At 42.6% G+C, this 20,136-nt stretch overlaps 1 protein-coding gene across 2 annotated transcripts in view; it reads right to left on the reverse strand.

Moving 5' to 3' along the window:
• ADAMTS18 (ADAM metallopeptidase with thrombospondin type 1 motif 18) overlaps window positions 1–18,105 on the reverse strand; it is a 99,551-nt gene extending 81,446 nt beyond the window's left edge. Inside the window, exons 1-3 of one of the 2 annotated variants that reach the window (XM_044987846.1) lie at window positions 17,874–18,105; window positions 17,660–17,747; window positions 15,467–15,783 (exon numbers count right to left, since the gene is read on the reverse strand). In XM_044987846.1, the coding sequence (XP_044843781.1) occupies window positions 15,467–15,783; window positions 17,660–17,747; window positions 17,874–18,053 (585 nt within the window). In that variant the 5' untranslated portion in view covers window positions 18,054–18,105. Of the gene's footprint in view, window positions 1–15,466; window positions 15,784–17,659 lie in introns of both variants that reach the window. The other variant, XM_044987845.1, reaches the window with a different exon arrangement.
• Between the last annotated feature and the right edge of the window lie 2,031 nt (window positions 18,106–20,136).

The following is a 20,136-nucleotide window of genomic DNA, read 5'->3' on the forward strand; positions in this document are numbered from 1 at the left end:
CCCAACAGAGACGGTGGAAGGTCCCGCCCCCGAAATACCGCCGAAGACCAGGGTGGCTGAAGATTGGGCCACCGCAGTCACCGCCCCCCAAATGTTAGTGCCCTAGGCAACCACCTAGGTCACCTAATGGGTTGCGCCGGCCCTGTGGCCAAGAATGCTTCTGCACTCTTTGTGAATGGCACCGTGCTGAAGGAAATAGTCCAGGACACAGAAAGCTGCAGGAGCTATTGTGCCTCAGATTATAAAATAACCACCCAGAGCTCCCTGGTACAGAATGCCGGAGCTGCACCTTTTAGAGGGTGCAACATCCCTCCCCTCTGCAGCCATCCAGCTCTCCTGCCCAGTGAGGAAGATGGTGAGGCTGTGTCCTGCAGCCTCCATTTTCCCATTAGGCTGGCTAGGCATAATAGCCTTGTACAGTCCTTGTACTCATGTGAGTACAACTGTCCAGAGGCAAAACTCCTAAAAACCTTCCTTGCCCTAGCACACTTGTGGCTTGATCCAAAGGCCAAGGAAGTCAAGGAGTGCTGACTTCAATGGGATTTGAACAGGAGCTGGGCACAATCTGGTCCTGTAAACTATTAGACTTACTCTTTGGCTTCCCTTCCTAGGGTTGCTGGCAGTTCTCAGTGCATTTCCTTTCACTCCTCCTCTCGCTATACTCTGGCTGCAGCATCAATACACTTGACAGTAACACACTGAAGTGTATCTGGCAAGGCCAGGCACCAAATGCCAAGCATTTCAGTGTAGTCTACCAATAGTAGCAGCAGCAGCTGGTTCTCAGCTGGCTGACCTCCTGCCTGGTTTCACTTCTCCCTATTGTTAGTCAGTAAGGACAGTCCACGAGAACAGGATGGGGTCAGCCTGCAAGATGGGTTTCCCTGTCCTTCAGTAGGCTATTTTTCCTGAGTCTCACTTCTGATTCAATGAAATTTGAGAATAAGTGCTACCTTGGATTATTTACGAGGTTCCTGTGTCAGGTCCTTCTACCAGCATTCCACACCTTCTCAATGAGTCGGCAATCTGTTCAGTTGTGCACAATGTCTCTCTGCTAAACCAAATAATAAAAGTAATAATCGGTGCTACAGAAAGCGTACATCTCTTGCTTCAATGTGAAACATGATCACAGCGGGGCCAGAAGGAAACTCTTCCATTTGTAGGACCTGACCCAAAATCCAATGGCATCAACAAGAGTCTTGCTACTGACTTGAAAGGGCTATAGATCAGGTGACGTCAATGAGAGCTGTACACGTCCAGCAGCTCTAAAAATCAGACCACTTATTTAGGTATCTACCCTAGTCTTTGAAAATGATGCTCTTTTTATTTTGTGTTTTTTTGTTTTTGTTTTTCGTTTCCTTCCTCTCTTGTGATCAGTACTGGCTATTATTGCTGGAGGCAGGATATCAGACTTAATGGCCAAATGGTCTGATAGTCAACGGAGCTACACTGATTTATGTCAGCTAAGGATCTGGCCTATGTGTGTTCCTATGTGTGGAATTTAGCTGGGATGTAGTTACGTTTTACTGAATATCCCCAACACACTTTCCCTGCTAATGTCGATTTCATACCATATAATATAACTTGGAAACTTATTTATTACTGATATTTTTACAACTGTAACTGGTATGTGAATTAGCCTGCTCAAGAAAAACAGAATTCTAAAAATTCAAGAAAAGATAGTCAGTGCGGTACTGTTCCCTAAAGTACAGCGCAGGAGTAAGCTAAAAAAAATTCACCTCCAAATTATCAAAGTTGCAGTATGACTGCAAATAGAATTATTAAACTATCTCTGGAAATGTAATTCATGCTTGTTTGTTCTGCAGAGAAGATATAGCTGCTTTGCTTCATTGTTTGTTATGTCCTAATGTATTTTTATGCTTAAACTCATACTAGTGGAGGTTTCCATCTAAGGAACGGTTCCAATAAGAATGCACTATTTTTGGGAAAACTGACAGTACAGATCGAATCCAAGATCTCATGGCAAACTTTAAAAAATTCCCATTGATGATAGACTCCTTTATAAAGTGCTTTGAGAGCTACACATTCAAAGCAGTTTAAATATTAAACATCACTATCTCCACATTACAAATGAGAATCTGAGCCAGATTAGGGTCCGAGTTTGGAGCGTGCTTGCAGCTCTCCCACTGACTTCAGCTGGAGCCAGGGGTGTTCAGAATCTCTGGACATCAGGCTTATAAAGATTTAAGCACGTTGCCCAAGGTTATTCATCAAGATTGTGCCTGAACCAGGAATACAGCCCACATCTTCTGATGTCTTATATCATGACCTGTCTGCTGGATGAAGATGCATTATGGCACAGCTTTCAAGCAGGAATTCAATTATGATTACTGATACATTTAGTGCCCTGATTCTGCAGTCTTCTGCAACCCAGTATGAGCTCTGTGGGCATACAGGAGTCATCAAGGCAGCAATTGTCTACACCGGGCAATATCCCTGATGACATAAGGACAGCAGAACATCCCTATGTTGCCCTCCTAACAATGAGAAGCCAGATGGCAGAAGAGTGTGCTCTGGTTAGCCTGGGCTGTAGGAGGACTACGTAGGGAGCTATTGCAGACAGTACAGTCCGGGAAGTGCAAAGGTATGAACTCCCCTCTGTCTCCTCTACAATCCCCACTAAACTACAGAAAGCTCAGCTCCACCACATCCCAGAACCCAAGCCCTAATCTCCATACGCATGTTCATTGGAACCAGTGAATGCCATCTGACTCCTAGATGTCAAAAGTGAAAACAACAAGTGTTGTGAACCCAAATTTGCGCCTTTAAATCAGAAACTTTCCCACCACTCCACTTTTTCGAAGTTTTGCATCATTCACAGATTTCCTCCACTGTGACCATTTTCATTTTTACCTACAGTATTACATTTCTGATTACAATATTAACTTTAAATGTTTCCTGAGGTTTTGACTAGATTAATTTAAAACTTATGGTTCTGATAATGACTTCCTACCAAAAAAAAAAAAAAACACCTCACAGAAATAATGAAGATGTGGTACATAAAACAAGCCTGTTCCAGACATAGTTATTTTTAAATGCCTAGAACTCATATTTTTCACTTGCATAATTATGTATTTAGAGAAAAAAAATCAGAACTGTTCTTAATTTTGTCTTTGAAAATCTAATTTTATTTCAGTTTTATAAAACAATTCTCTCTCATGGCAGAAAGATAACAGGTCTGAGAAGTGATCCATATTTTCTTTGTGCATCTGCTGTGCACAGAATGTATTATTACTCTCTTATATGAGTTGGATGCCATACTGTGCAGTGGTTTGCAAAAACAAAAGGAAAGCATTAGTGTAGCTCTAGTGTGTTTTGTGTAAATCCATTGAAAAGTCTTATAAATACATTTCTATTAATAGTAATAATCAGCTGCAATGCAGAAGGGCTTCACTGAACATATGTAGAGCAACCAGATGCACTAAAGCGGTGGTTCTCAAACTGGGGCCGCCGCTTGTGGAGGGAAAGCCCCTGGCGGGCCGGGCCGGTTTGTTTACCTGCCAGGTCCGCAGGTGCGGCTGATCACGGCTCCCACTGGCTGTGGTTCGCTGCTCCAGGCCAATGGGGGCTGCGGGAAGCGGCAGGAGACAAGGGATTTGCTGGCCTGGAGCGGCAAACCGCAGCCAGTGGGAGCTGCAATCAGCCAAACCTGCAGACCCAGCAGGTAAATAAACCGGCCCGGCCCGCCAGGGGCTTTCCCGCCACAAGCAGCGGCCCCAGTTTGAGAACCACTGCACTAAAGTTGTCCCATTGTGAACAAAGAGACCCAACACCTCAAAGGATAAAGCCACATGTGCTAAAATTGTGTGCATATGACAGAGAGAGAGAGATGGAGATCAGGAAACGTTAATGCCACAAAAGGATAAAAAAACCCAACGTCCCACCATCTAAGGGCCAGCTTAGATAGCCAAGAGCCCTGCCAGGGCAGCCAATGGCATGTCGCCAGGCTACTTTTTTTATTAAAATGAGTGTGATGTGGTCTATTTCAGATGCTACACTTGACTGGCAGCATTCCATTTGTTTTATAGTAAGTACATACAGGCTTCTATAGAAGTCAATACTAATAATTCTTGACCTCAGATATTCTCCTTGGTCAATATTTCCCTTTAGGGACAAGAAGTATTATTGTTATATATATATTCAGTGTTGTAATCATTCAAACAGGTAGAGCAGAATTTACATCTTACTGTATAAACTGCTGGAAAGATTCCCCACCTTATAGATGAACATTATAAAAGAAAAAATAACATACAGGATGAGGAAAAACAATTGTGAATCACAAGATAGGGCAATAATTGTTTCCAGCAGCAGCCATTCAAGATTCCCTTCTTTGATCTGATTGGCTTGCATTTCTCCAGCCCTGAATATTAACAACTTCTAAGGAGGTAAATTAAAAGTTACTAACTTGTAACATATCTGTAACAACTACTTATGCTAAACTAGGGGTTCTCAAACTGGGGGTCAGGACCTCTGAGGGGGTCACACGGTTATTATATTGGGGGCTACGAGCTGTCAGCCTCCACCCCAAACCCTACTTTGCCTCCAGCATTTATAATGGTGTTAAATATATAAAAACATGTTTTAAATTTATCAGGGGGGGTCGCGCTCAGAGGCTTGCTAAGGGGTCACCAGTGCAAAAGTTTGAGAAACACTGTGCTAAACAATCTATTCCATCTTCTATTTAGCTGTGACACTCTGTGTATGTTTCCTAGACCTGAAGAATGGCTCTGTTTAAGCTCGAACGCTTCTTTCTCTCACCAACAGGAGCTGGTCGAATAAAAGATATTACCTCATCTACCTTGTCTCTCTAATATCCTGGGGCCAACACAGCTACAATACTGCTCACAATATGTTACATGACTTTTTCCAAACAGCAATATGCCAGGATTACCTTCTTAGATAACACATCTAATTCATAGGCATGTATTGAGGCTTAATTAATTTGTTTATAAATTGCTGTGAGATTCCCATTTAACAAACACTCTATTAATGCAAAGTATTATGATTTCAAGCTTCCTTAAATTTCTACATCTAAATTTTCAAAAAAGCTCTACTGTTTGAAACAAAAATAATTTTGCTTTCATCAGCCCATCACATAGCTGGTCAAATCACTGTCAGTGCAAATCAATGGGAAATGCCTTTAGCACATCGTAATTTATGCTAGACCTGCCGCAACAGAATTTGGATTGAAATGGGATAAGAAAAGGCAAGAAAGAACCAAAGCTCCTGCTCCCAGTGACATAATCAGAAAGACAGAGGGAAACCTTGCTTGTAATGTATTTATCCAAAAAAGTTCAAGTCAGATTCAGGGTTTTATTTAAAGGGGCACTGTCAACTAGACTCAGACTTTAAGGTCAGAAGGGACCATTATGATCATCTAGTCTGACCTCCTGCACAACGCAGGCCACAGAATCTCACCCACCCACTCCTGTAACAAAACCCTGATCTATGTCTGAGTTACGGAAGTACTCAACTTGTTGTTTAAAGACTTCAAAGTGACCCGTGCCCCACACTGCAGAGGAAGGCGAAAAAACCCGAGGGCCTCTGCCAATCTGCCCTGGAGGAAAATTCCTTCTGAACCCCAAATATGGCGATCAGCTAAACCCTGAGCACGTGGACAAGACTCGCCAGCCAGACACCCAGGAAAGAATTATCTGTAGTAACTCAGATCCCACCCTATCTAGTGTCCCATCACAGACCATTGGGCATATTTACTGCTAATAGTCAAAGATCAATTAACTGCCAAAATTAGGTTATCCCATCATACCATCCCCTCCATAAACTTATCAAGCTTAGTCTTGAAGCCAGATATGTATTTTGCCTTCACTGCTCCCCTTGGAAGGTTATTCCAGAACTTCATTCCCTCTGATGGTTAGAAACCTTGGTCTAATTTGAAGTCTAAACTTCCTGATGGCCAGTTTATATCCATTTGCTCTTGTGTTCACATTGGTACTGAGCTTAAATAATTCCTCTCCCTCCCTGGTATTTATCCTTCCTATATATCTATACAGAGCAATCATATCTCCCCTCAGCCTTCTTTTGGTTAGGCTAAACAAGCCAAGCTCTTTGAGTCTTCTTTCATAAGACAGGTTTTCCATTCCTCGGATCATCATAGTAGCCCTTCTCTGTACCTGTTCCAGTTTGAATTCATCCTTCTTAAACATCGGAGACCAGAACTGCACACAATATTCCAGATGAGGTCTCACACCTCCTTATCTCTACTGGAAATACCTCACCCGATGCATCCCAAGCCCACATTAGCTTTTTTCACAGCCATATCACATTGGCGGCTCATAGTCATCCTGTGATCAACCAATACTCCGAGGTCCTTCTCCTGTTACTTCCAAGTGATGCTTCCCCAGTTTATAACAAAACTTCTTGTTATTAATCCCTAAATGCATGACCTTGCACTTTTCACTATTAAATTTCATCCTATTACTATTACTCCAGTTTACAAGGTCATCCAGATCTTCCTGTAGGATCTCTCTCTGTATTAGCAATACCTCCCAGCTTCGTGTCATCCGCAAACTTTATTAGCACGTTCCCACTTTTTGTGCCAAGGTCAGTAATAAAAAGATGAAATAAGATTGATCCCAAAACCAATACATGAGAAACTCCACTAGTAACCTCCTTCCACAGTTCACCTTTCAGTACAACCTGTTGTAGTCTCCCCTTTAACAAGTTCTTTATCTACCTTTCAATTTCCATATTGATCCCCATCTTTTCCAATTTAGCTAATAATTCCCCATGTGGAACCATATCAAATGCCTTACTGAAATCGAGGTAAATTAGATCCACCGTTTCCTTTGTCTAAAAAATCTGTTACCTTCTCAAACAAGGAGATCAGGTTCTAATTTGGCACGATCTACCTTTTGTAAAACCATGTTGTATTTTGTCCCAATTACCATTGACCTCAATGTCCTTAACTACTTTCTCCTTCAATTTTTTTCCCCAAGACCTTGCATACTACAGATGTCAAACTAACAGGCCTGTAGTTACCTGGATCACATTTTTTTTCCTTTCTTAAAAATAGGAACTACGTTAGCAATTCTCCAGTCATATGGTACAACCCCTGATTTTACAGATTCATTAAAAATTCTTGCTAATGGGCTTGCAATTTCATGTGCCAGTTCCTTTCATATTCTTGGATGAAGATTATCTGGGCCCCCCGATTTAGCCCCATTAAGATACTCAAGTTTGGCTTCTACCTCAGATGTGGTAATATCTACCTCCATATCCTCATTCCCATTTGTCATACTGCCATTATCCCTAAGCTCCTCATTAGCGTCATTAAAGACTGGGGCAAAGGATTTGTTTAGATATTGAGCCCTGCCTAAATTATCCTTAACCTCCACTCCATCCTCAGTGTTCAGCGGTCCCACTTCTTTTTTTATTTTCTTCTTATTTAGATGACTATAGAACCTTTTACTATTGGTTTCCTTCCCTTTGCAAGGTCCAACTCTACATGGCTTTTGGCCTCTCACTTTATCCCTACATGTTCTGACCTCAATAAGGTAGCTTTCCTTGCTGATCCCTCTCATCTTCCACTCCTTGTAGGCCTTCTGCTTTTTCTTAATCACCTCTCTGAGATGCTTGCTCATTCAGCTTGGTCTACGACTCCTGCTTATGAGTTTTTTCCCCTTTCTTGGGATGCAGGCTTCTGATAGTTTCTGCAACCTTGACTCCTCCGCCTTTAGAGCCACAAGTTTTCAGTCCAACCCACTTCCCTAACTAATATCCTTTACAAAATTAAATTAGCCCTTTTGAAATCAAAAACCCTAGTCACAGATCTATTTTTGTTTCCTTCCATTTGTTTCCTTTTTGATTCCTTCCATTTAGTTTGAATTGAATTAGCTCATGATTGCTCGAACCAAGGGTGTCCCCTACAACCATTTCTTCTATGAGGTCCTCATTACTCACCAAAACCAAATCTAAAATAACATCCCCTCTTGTTGGTTCAGCAACTATTTGGTGAAGGAATCCATCAGCTATTGCATCCAGGAAAATCTGATCCCTATTATTACTATTAGGACTTGTTCTCTGGTCTATACCTGGGAAGTTAAAGTCTCCCACGATCAGGGGTGAAAGTGAGCCGGTACGGGCCGGTACTCCGTACCGGTAAGAACCCACCTGGCCCATACCCAGCCCACATTAAAGCACTGCCGCGGCAGCACTTTAATGTCCCTGCTCCTTTTGCCTCCCCTGTCGGGGGCCCTGCTGGTAGGGTCCGTACCGGCAGAGGCACCGACAGGGGAGGCAAAAGGAGCAGGGACATTAAAGCACTGCCGCGGCAGTGCTTTAAGGATAGTCCTTTGCCGCAGCAGCGCTTTAATGTTGCTGCACCCCCCACTGTTGGCGGGGCCACCAACGGGGAGCGGGGGAGGGTGCAGCAACGCTAAAGTGCTGCTGCGGCAAAGAATCCTGCAGCGCTTTAACGTCCCTGCCTCTTCCCCCCCCCCACCCTGGCTGCTGACGGGCAGGGGGGCAAAGGGAGCAGCTGCCTAGGGCCAGCGATTTAAGAGAGTCCGGGGCTCCAGATGCCGCTATTCCAGCGGTGGTGTCCAGAGCTCTGGGCCCTTTAAATCAACACGGGAGCCCCGGGTGGTGTGGCGTGGGCCAAGGGCTGGCTGGTGGATGCTGACCCCCCAGTCTTGCCCCTTCCACACAAGGCCCCGCCCCCCCATACCAGAAAGTGTCCTCAGTTACTTTCACCCCTGCCCATGATCACACAATTCCCATTAGTATTTACTTCATTAAAAACATTAAAGAGGTCTCTATCCATATCCAGATCAGATCCCGGCAGTCCATAGCACACCCCAAGCCCAAGCCCAGGGGAGGTTCTAGTAGATGGAGCTCTCCCAATCCAAAATATAATGGGTCAGATCTTCATATGATGGCAATGGGCAGAGCTCCACAGGGTGGTTGTGTTAGCACCTGACGAGTTGTTGAGCCTATGCCCCCCGATGGGCCAGCCAATGCAAGTGAAAAGTGCCACTTCACTCAAGTTAAGGGTCTTTGTGTGGCTGGGACTCAAGTTGGGGCGCCACTGAAGTTAATTCTGTAGCGAACACAAGCTCCACTTCAGTGGAGCAATATCAATTTGCACCAGCTGAGGATGTGGCCCAACAATAAAAGAAATGTTGTGTTGCAATTATGAAAAACAAATGTATTGAAAATAGATTTTTTTTTTTTTATTTAAACAGTCCCCTGAGAAGTTGTGAATGGAAACGCCAGCAACATTGCGTTTACCCATGAGAATCAGAAAGTGAAATTAAATATAAACAGTGTTGAAATGACTTAGTATGTTGTTTACTCTTGCTACTGAATGCAGTGGAAGTAGTAAACAATGAGCCTAAACCATGGCAAATCGATCAGGTGTTTAAAATTCTGCCAGATGTGTGACTAGCAGCACAGATAAGGAAATCTACAGCACCTTTGGGACTATGCAGATTTACACCTGCTGGGCATCTGTCCCAAGATTTATCCTGACAATGTCCGGACACTGCAGATTTCAAACAAATCTTATGAATAATAATAATTAATAATAAATCATTTAACACTATTTAGATAGTGTCTAGATGCCCCAATCATGAATCAGAGCCCCGCTGTGTTTAGTGCTGTCCACACAACAAGACAGTTTCTGTCCCAAAGAGCTTACCAACAATGCATAGCTTTGAATGATGTATCCAAAGATTTTATGGCAATGATAAATATTTCTTAAACATAAATTATGACTAAGACTACAAGAAATAAATCCCCAAAAGGACTGGATGACTCAGGGAGTTGGTAATGAACTGTCAATCACAGCACAGACTGGATATGCCCTCCCTTGGGTGGCATATACGAAACCAAGTCATGGTCTCAGTTCAATTAAAGTGTCCAAATCACAAAAACCTAGCATTATAATTGATGAATTGGCTTAACAAAGAGATTAAGGAATTAATACCTTTGGGAAAACAATTGCCCTCTTATGCCTTGGGAAGGGCTACCTCCAAGGCCAGGCCTGAGACACCACTAAATCTGTTTAATTAAGTGGACTGTGTCACAGAGCAGAACCAATGCTCTGTCATGATTCCAATACGCTGCTGCAGAAAATGCACCACAGTGTGTCATTTACACAGCCCTCGGGGTGGGAATGGGTGACAGGGGCAACTTAAACAACAGTTTCCCAGGCTGTCATTGTGTTTTGAGGAAATAGACAGCTTTATTCTCTGGTTCTGTTAATCTGGCTCCTTCTCAAGCACTAAATTCACTGTTTGAAAGTGGGAAAAATGAAATCCTGTATAGGTCAATTATTGGTGTGAGTGGTAGAAATTGCCACTTAAAAAAAAAAGCAACAGTGTTTAATTTTTTCTGAAAATCTAATACAATAAGAGCAGATAAAAACATCTCTCAAGTCTCAGGAGCAATGGATAATAAGCGCTATAGTCCAAGTTAAAAAAAATCAGTTTAAAATAAAAATCCTTATTTACAGCAAAGATATCCCGTCTTTAGGAGGTCAAGTCTCTGTCCAGAGAGATCATCCTTTCCTGACCTTTAATATGGTATTTTAGTGTAATCTCCCTTGAAATTAGCTAGGAAAACTGTGGGAACAAAGTTGCACGGGAAGTCTTTGATACAGCTAGCGAAACACTGTTGTTTTGTGGCTAGACAGAGAAACTGATCCATATAAACCCCCTTCACATATTCTGAAGTAATGATAAATCAAGACTGAGGGCCAGACTCTTGAAGGGAGTGCTGCTTACTGATCCTGAAACTGGTTATAATGTGTCCCTGGTGTAACTCAGAACAGCCTAAGGGTTTCTCTAAAATTACACTGGTTACCCCCAATGGATCAGGGATTGCTGGAAGCTCAGTGCACTCCAGCTGTGGCCTCTCCCTGCCCCAACACGCCTCCTACATTCGGGGAGCTTAAGGGGAATTGGCACAGAAGTTACTTATGCCTGCTCTACACCCATGTAGGAGAAGCTACAGCTGATTTCCATTCGCTGGGCCATTTCTGCAGTACAAAGGTAGTGAAGAAAGGATATGGCCCAGAGGGCTAAATTGTTCCTATAAGCATGAGTCCTCTGACTTGTGCCACGTTCAAGGACCACTCTGTCCGTGTAGAGCCCTATGTAGAGTCTGCACCTACTCAACTGGAACTTCATGGAGAATTGTGCCATATTCATGTACAATGACACCAGTAACCCAGCCACTGTGCCCCCAACCGTGAAGGCACAGTATGCATTTTGCCCTCCTGCCCTCTGAGGGCAGATCACTACCCCAACCCTAAGTCTCAATTACTTTTGTTATAAGCACCGTGAAAGCAGTAGAAGAATCAGAGTGCCTTATCCTGGACTGTTGAAATCAGTGGGTGCAGGGTCGAGCACACATAGATGGAAAAGGCCAGTTACTGGCCCAGACATCGAGCCCCCTCGGCCCTGCAGTGCACTGTCTAGTGATCTGCCTAGTGCAATTTTAAATGTCTCCAAGGATGCGGCTTCTATTCATTGTCAGGAAGATTTCCCTGAAAAATGAACATTTCTTTCCTTCTCTTTCATGGTATTATAGCATAGGATGAATTCAGGAAGACATTGTACATTTCAAGTACAGTTCAAATTGTTCATGTTGCTCTGGTATAACGAAAAAATAATTATAGTATCTGCTACTGACTCGTGGATAGTCAAATCCTCAGTTCCTTGCTCAGTTTCTAATCATCCAAAACTCCTACTGGACCAAATTCTGTCTTTTTGCACCTGCATAAGCCTAAAGCAACTTCATGCAATCAACAGTTAATTTCAATGTACACCAGCGTAAGTGAGAGCAGAATTTGGCCCATTGATTTCACTGGCAGTTTGACTGAGTAAGTACCCTGGGATTTGTCTCAGTATATTTAATTGGACGTAAAATGCAACCGTTACCAGTAACAGGTGTTGTTGGAGTCACTTCAATAATGCTAATATGGGGTGCAACTGAATGACTGAGAAGAACAAGTGCATGACTCTCCCTGCGAGCCTCTTTGGTGGCCAGACTGCACTGAGAAGCTTTAATTTTGTGGCTTCATTGATACCGTGAACTAAGTCCTGCCCTCAGACATGCACACACAACTCCCACTGAATTAATACATCTCCTGTTTATCTCTCAGTGCTACAACCAACCCTTTTATTCACAGACTCCTCTGACAGCTCAGTGATTGTAACATGATTCATCCTTTCCTCCTTGTTCTCTTCCCTTGACTAGACACCAGCAAACACAACAGAACTTGAGACAAGAGAAAGAGGCCCCTCATAACGAAAGATTCAATCACATCTTACCAAAAACAAAGGAGGGCACTGGCTAATGCATGAAGCTGGCTCTTCACTGCCCTAATTGACGTATGTAAATAAAAGGGAGAGAAAGGCATACATTCAGCTCTGGCGTAAGCAGGTGCAACTCCTCTGGCCTCAGTGACATCACACTTGCTTAGTGCTGAATTTGGCCCAAGGATAGGGTCCTGATCCAAAGCCCACTGAAGTCAAAGGCAGCTTACAAACAAGTACACATAATTTGTATATACACAATGGGGAGCAAAGGGGGAGGATTAAAGACAGGGTGATGTCATCAGAGTGCTGAGTGTGAGTGTGTGTGCACGTGAGCCCATGCATAAGGTTGATGGGAGCAATGTGGGTATTAGGGAGGTCAAAGAGGAAGATGTTAGGAACATAGATGTTTCCATCAGCCAAATTCTGCCCTCTGTCACATCCACGTACCCAAGTTGACTTTAATACAGCAGACAAGATTTGGTCACAGTCTACAAACATGAAAAAATATGTGGGTCTACTATTTTATTACTTGCTAAGCTATATGCCAAGGTTCATTGAGGCACATATAGTTCAATGTAAACTTCTCTTAGCATGTCTACAGCAAAGCAACAGATCCTTGCTCCTTTTTACTGTTCGACTAGGGTCACTCAACCTAACAGTCCATTGCCACTCCGCAGGCAATGGCACATAACAGACAACTGAATGACTGAATACTGTAGGTCATCCACAAAATTAGATCAAAGAGTCCCTGTAGTCTATTGAAATGCAATTGCTTCCAAATCACATTGTGGTGTTCCAGGCTTGAAAGAATGGGTCACTGCAGTTTTATTGTAGGGAAGCTACTGCTAATGAAAGGAACAATGGAAAGATTAGTGCTACCAACCATATAGAAGAAACACCACTTTCGGTTTAATTGCAGTGAACAAAGCAAATAGGAAAGAAGGGCAACCAAGTGACAAAAGTAGTTGGTGCAAAGAGGATATGGAGGCTATTCACGAGGTAGCCTTGATCACAGCACAGCGTCCAGACTTAACGTATGATTACTGAATTTGGATCGCAATCAAAGATTTTGGTGTTTTCATTACAGACAGATGATGGCATATTTCTAAGCCAAGCAGCCCAGTAAACTCAGGAACTGAGAATTTTGTTGATTATTTTTACTATTCATTTGTTGTGTAGAAGTTGTTATATGGTTGGGGGAAAAAGCATGGTTGCACTTTTTATAACATGTTAGGAGTAGGTTATGAGTGAAGATGAATTACAATTGTCAGTTTAACACATCTGTTATTAGGGCAAATCTAGTGAACCTTGTAATTCAGAAAAATAATGGACAGGACTGGAGACAGCCTGGTACTGGAAAGCACCTCATGCTCTGCTGAAATAAATCGATTCAATTACAATATTCACTCCCTTCTGTTCAAATTCTGGGTCTCTCCTAAGCAAAGACTGCCAGTCATGACACTTTGTACAGCGAGACAGTGGTATAAGACCAAAGGTCTATTTCAGACTAAGTTAAGATTGCTAAATTCAGTTTCCCTGTGATTTAAGGCAGACCTGAACCCTGGTTCTCCAGACAAGAATCAACACATTGCAACATTATTCTGCATAGTTCTAATAATGCATTTGTTAAATACAAAGCCTACCCAATGTAACAATGTAATAACAAAATGTAATAACTGTCAGTGATATGGTACCTACCTCAGAGGAACCACAAACATGATGGGACGTGAAAATGGTTTACAAACAAATATAAAGAAAGTTGGTGATCACAGAAATAAAGTCACTCTAATAGAACAAAACCAACACCTCAGTCATTGTTGATATCATCAGCACTACAAACATAACAAAAAAAACAAAGAAAACTTCATTCCAACTCCCAGCACCTGCAGCAAAAGCCCCTGTCCCAACGGCTTGGATGACAGAGGATGCTAACATCTTTTAGTAGCTGTTACTAACAAAGAAAAAGCAACATGGCATTCAAAGTATAATCCAGCCCATTTCAAGCAGCACTCAACAACATCCTACAGCTCTTCCTTATGGACCAACCATTTCCAGGGAGCTGAATACGAAAATGCAAAAAGTATTTATTTAAAATGAAACTGTATTTATTTTCAAGGTAAATGAATGTTTTCAGTGCATCTTTCTTCTGTCTTGTCATACAGTAATGACTGTCATATATCCAAGTATCCTTACAATGAAGGAATTGGAGATTCACTCAATACCTCATCTGGACTTCAGATCTTAACTGACCTCATAAGCCATGTATCCCCTCATATACTCTAATGCCATGAATCCTATTGCTTCAATCCAAATATTTACCACGGTGCACACCAGTCATTTTTTCTAGGAGGATTGCATGGAAAGCAAGACCTTTATCTTAGGACATAAGAGCTATTTAACTCTGTTGATGTTCTTTTGCATTATACCAATGAATCAATGAAGACTTCCTTAGAGGTAAAACAATGTAGAATGTAGTCTAAAGAAAAGTAAGATTTTTTTCATCATTTTGGAAAACACAGTGGTAACCAGCAAATACTGCAAGCAAAATACACTCAGAACAGGGTTCACCAATTAAGACTGTTTAATCAATGAAGGCTAAAACTTTCAAAAGAAGTATAAGGGAGGCACCAAACTCCTACTGGATTTCAATGAGAGTTGGGTGCCAGATTTTTCCCTCAAGTACCTGACAATCCTAGACATAATGTTTATTTTTTCTCATAATTTTATGGCCTGATCTTGCAAATTTTACTGCATAAGGAGTCCAAAAACAGAAGCAAGAATACGGACTACTCACAAATTCAAGAAGGGCATTTACCTTATCAGAGCAATTAGACACTATATATAGCTATCATGCATACTCTGAGAATGGATGAAAATTCTCCTGGATTTATTACACACATCTGCCAAACTGTTTTTTTTCTTAAAAATTGTGACCCCCAAAAAAACACCAGTAGTGTGACAAAGACAGAGTTTATCATCTATCATTAAAGCTCTCTTGTTAAACGTGATGATGCTAGTTCAGCTAATGATGTTAGGAAAATCTGCAAAATGGTCCATGGCATGAAAAATATCCTGTATGTTTCAGGAATCTGATAACTTAATGAAAATAGATATTTTCTGCATATGACAATCTAATGCTAAATTTGCTTTAACGAAACACTTACCAAGCCTACACATGTAGATATTGCTACTGAAGAGGTGTTATCGTTCCTTATAAATCCCTGATAGAAACACCGCTCAACTTCACGTTCCTGAGAATCTGTGACTCCATCTTTCCCAAGTACCTGAACAATAAAGTTGTTGCTAAATATGGTAGAAGGTTTAAGTTCTAAGTGCAGTTCCTGTCCAAATGCTGAAAATTTGTAGTGCAAGGAACTCTTTGAGCTTTGAGTTGATCTCTTTTTCCTAATGCTGTGCAAAACATCATGTGAGATGTACGATCCACTGGAATCCACTTCAACAGGAGTCACAAATATGTAATCTGTAATGGCAAAATGTTGACTATCAGCCTTTGTATTCAATGAATAAAGCGTATGTCATTTTTTAACACAGCGCTAATTTATGCAGCAGGTTTTCACTGTGGCATGAAGTTTCCTCATTTAGGGCATGGCACCAAGGATCCAAAGGCTACATGTATCTAACACATGCGTAAATTCATCGAAAGCAACTCCAAGCTGTTCCGTGTAAGTCACACAGACTCTAATACAGTGTTTGTTTCCTTTCTGCCCCGCTGAGAGGGACAGACTATCATAGCTGTGAACTTTCCCACAGTCACTCTTGTGAAGACATTTGTCATCACCAGCAAGTCTATAGATTGTCCCCCTCCCCCTATATTAATTGCTGTCACATGGGAAGAGTGGGTTTTTGTATGTAGTTGTTGTTATTTTTTTCCAAGAGTGTAGCAAATATTATAGCCTTGGTATTGATTTAACCGATGTTGTAGAATTGTTCCATTTGTTAAGCTGGATTAAAGGATTAATTTATTAATTCCTTAACAGAGAGTCAGACCTCATCTCTTTGTAGTGTCTTGATTAGACTAGGTTTCAAATCGTAACTGACCTTCAGCAGAAAGAGATTACATGCTACCTCATAACGTTTATTCAGTCATTGCTAGCTGAATGTCACAGTGTCTTTGTTTATCAGTTGTTTTGGCTAAATTATGTGAAAGAAATTCTGTGCATATTTGGGAGAAGAAAAATACGATCAACTCAAAATATCTGGAGAAGAGAAGAATACAGAGCCTGATTCAGTGAGGTGTTTAAGCATGTGCCTAACTTTAAACACATGAGTAGTCCCATTGATCTACTCACAGGGTGATGACTACTTACATCCTTGAAGTGAGGTACATACTTAAGTTCTTTGCTGAATCAGGACCGCAGGTATTCCTGCAAGTGACAGCATGGTTTACATTAAAACACTATATTAAAGTAGCGTACTTCCTAGCACTGCTTACCTTTTGATGTGTATCTTGGTCAGTATGCCTAAAGATATCCATATCTTTGATAATAAAACATTTTTTTCTTAAAATGAAATATATCCTTATAAAAACAATATTATATTCTTATATAGTAGCTGATGTTGCATACTATTAATCTCCTTGCCTTGAACTGATTTTATTGGGTGCATATTACACTGAAAACGTAGCCAGTGATAGGTTTCTTTTTGCTCTAGACAGTGGAAACAATACATCAAGGGCTTTCACTTTCCTTAAGTGGTGTTAATCAATGGCAGAAGCTCAGGATACTAAGCAGGCTGGTGGCCAAAAATGCAAGCAGCTGGTGGAAGAAGGGAATCCCCCAGCAGACATGGGTTGCAGCAGTATTTTCCCTTCCTGAAACCTGTGAGCATTGCACTGTACTTATCACTCTCAGCAAGTGAAAATATACAGAGAGAGAGACTGCAAGCTTCCAAAAGGTAACAACATCAAAACACTATTTTTTGCCACCTGGGAACAACAACAACAACAAAATAATCCTGTTTATACACTTTTTTTTTCCCCCTTCCTGGATTGCTACAATCCCTTATCTTGGGTTGCATGGCTTAATTCCCCCTGGTTTTCTATTATTTTTTTCCATAACTGAATGGCAATTTTGTTTCTTTGCCATTTTTTTTTTATTTTCCTGGCATTTAAAATTAGTCTTTTGTTATTGTTAATTTTTCAGCATGTGCCCTATTTATTTTGCCCATGCCCCAGAGATACGAAATCTGCATGTAGGCTCACAGCAGCATGCCTGGGTTCAGTTTATATTCATTGAAAAGAAGGACCAGCATTGGTGGGTTAGGCTGGATGTTCCGTTTCACAAAGAAGCTTGCATGCACTTTTAAAACACTGTATAGATATAGATATATACACAAACCATGATTCAGTCCATTGAGGCTGCTGCTGCTGTCACTGGTTAAAGCTGCTGCAAAAGACACGCAACAGAGGCAGCACAACTGAAGGGTCTGCAAGAGAGAGAGAAAAAAAGAGAAAAGGGGGTATTGGGCGAGAGTCACTGGACAAGGGAGAAGGCACCAGGCGCGGCATGGACGCACTCCAGGCGACTGCAAGAGAAAGGGCTCTCGACCTGCCTTGGCAATGCCTCCAAGCCACAGGAGGGTCAGGAATTGCATGGAGCTGCTGTTGAGAACCGCCACAGGTAACGTCCACACGCAGAGCAGGAGCCAGTCCATGATCCTCCGGGCACCTCGCATGTTACCTGCTCCCACAGACACCCAGCAGGAGCGGCCGGGTCTCCCGCATGGTCCCATGGGCGCTCAGCCCCGCCGCGGAGCCGCCGCCGCCGCCTGCCCCGGGGCGGAGGCTCCCATGGAGAGGCGCGCAGGGAGCCGCGGCCGGCGCGCAGGGTTTAAATTGCTGCCGACAAATGACAGCCCCGGCTCCGCTCAGCCCCCCACCCGCCGGGCCGGGTGGGCGCGGGCGGGGGAGCGCGGGCGCGGACCAATCCGGAGGCAGCAGCAGCGGCCGAGCGAGCCTCCCTCCCCGGCTGCGGGAGCCGCGTGTGCTCCGAGCTGCCGGGGTAAGGGGGAGGGGCGATGCCCCGGACACCTGGGTTCCGCTGGAGTCTGGCACTGACCTGCTGGGTGACCCTTTCGGCAACTCACTGAGGGGTGGAAAAATGTAGTTCTGGCATAAGCAGGACCCCCCCTCCCCCACTGATTTTCAGTGGGGCCGGGAGTGGGAGCTAGCCTGGATCCTTACCTGTGCCATGCCAGCTTACCCCACTGTGCCCCCACCAAACCCACCCTGAGAGCCTCAGGCAGAGCAGCCTACACGAGTGCAAGGCACGATTATCCCTACACCCAGTGCAAATCCCAGAATGTCTTTTGGTTCTGTATTTGTACAGCACCTAGCACAATGTGGGTGCTGGGTCTCGCAGGGGCTAGGGTAATACAACCTTCTCAGCCTTACAATTAGTTATGATTTGTAACTGCGCTATTCCTTATCAGCATTAGCACAAATATTTCTAATTATTTCCAAATTTAAAAAAAAAAGCCAGGGGATGGGGGAGATCACTGAGCTGGGATTGTGCACAAGCACATGGTTAACTTGGCTGGTTTAGGAGAGAGAGCACAGTAATAACAATCCAGCTTCTGAGTCTCATTCATTTGGAGAGCAAATACCCTTATTTTTCATTCATTTGATTATATGGTGGGGGGGAGAGAAATATAGCCACAACAGGAGTATTGAAAGAGAGGACTGTAATGTTGAATGCTGATTTCCATACAGAAGCTGACTTCCGTACTTGATACAAAACTCGTTTATGATGTGTTTGGCTGCACTTTGAGAAGCATCTCTCATCTCATGACTTTCCTTTTGTGCTGGATGGTTTTCCAATGTGTATCTCACTGGGACATCCAAAATCTCACTCAAGCCCTGTTCAAAGATCACATTCTGAGAATAAACAGTTGGTAGTTTGTGCCAAACCTAGAGGAGGAGCTGTTCAGGTTGGCACACAGGCTAGGGAGCAACATGGAGTCTGAGGTGAGTGTTGGCAGTACCACCAATACATAGTGAGGAGAAAACTCACATCTGAGAAGACATACCTTTTATCTACCTCTTCACCAGAGCTTTCTTTGTAATTGGTTGGGGGCAGGAGGCTGGACACAGAGACCAGGGGGATATCCCTAACTCTTTCCTGTCTATAAACATTACATAACTCCCCAGTCAGGGAATGTAATTTCCCCTTCACCTCTCTATATTTCCCAGTGGTTTGCATTATCACCTTGCTAAATATATTACCACACAGTCTTTTCTTCTCTCTGAACCTTCAAGATCTTTCTGTGATTCCCGCTGGGAACATTCAAAAGAAATCATTGGATGCAAGTTTTCCATGGCCCCAATTCAGAAATTCACTTAAAAAACATGCTTAAGTGCCTTGCAGAATTGGGGCCTATAGAAGAAGATATACATTTGTCCAGTTATGTACAACTGTCCATTTACCTACTGTGTCTTCTGGCTGTACAGGTGTATTTGATTGTTTTCAGTAGGTTGTGCTGCTGTGAATTTCATTCATTTTATTTAAAGAGTTAAAAATACAATTCTTGCAGCAGGCAGGGGAATTGATAAAAATCTATAACCACTAGTGCTATGTGCAAGATCTTTGCCCCATTGAAGTTTTGCCATTTATATATATGGTGACAGGATTTCACCTTGGGGATTTAGCACATTCAGTTTGTAATAGTAATAAAAGAAGAGAACTGATTCAATCCTTGTGTGACTGTATGTACAATTTTCCCAAATAGTAGGAATTAGGGCAAACAGAATTACCATATAATAAGGTAGAGAAGAAAAACTTCACACTGTGACTCAAGGTAGCAAAATGATGCACCT

Source organism: Mauremys mutica, chromosome 14 (assembly GCF_020497125.1).
Source record: "Mauremys mutica isolate MM-2020 ecotype Southern chromosome 14, ASM2049712v1, whole genome shotgun sequence".
NCBI classification, from domain to species: domain Eukaryota; kingdom Metazoa; phylum Chordata; order Testudines; family Geoemydidae; genus Mauremys; species Mauremys mutica.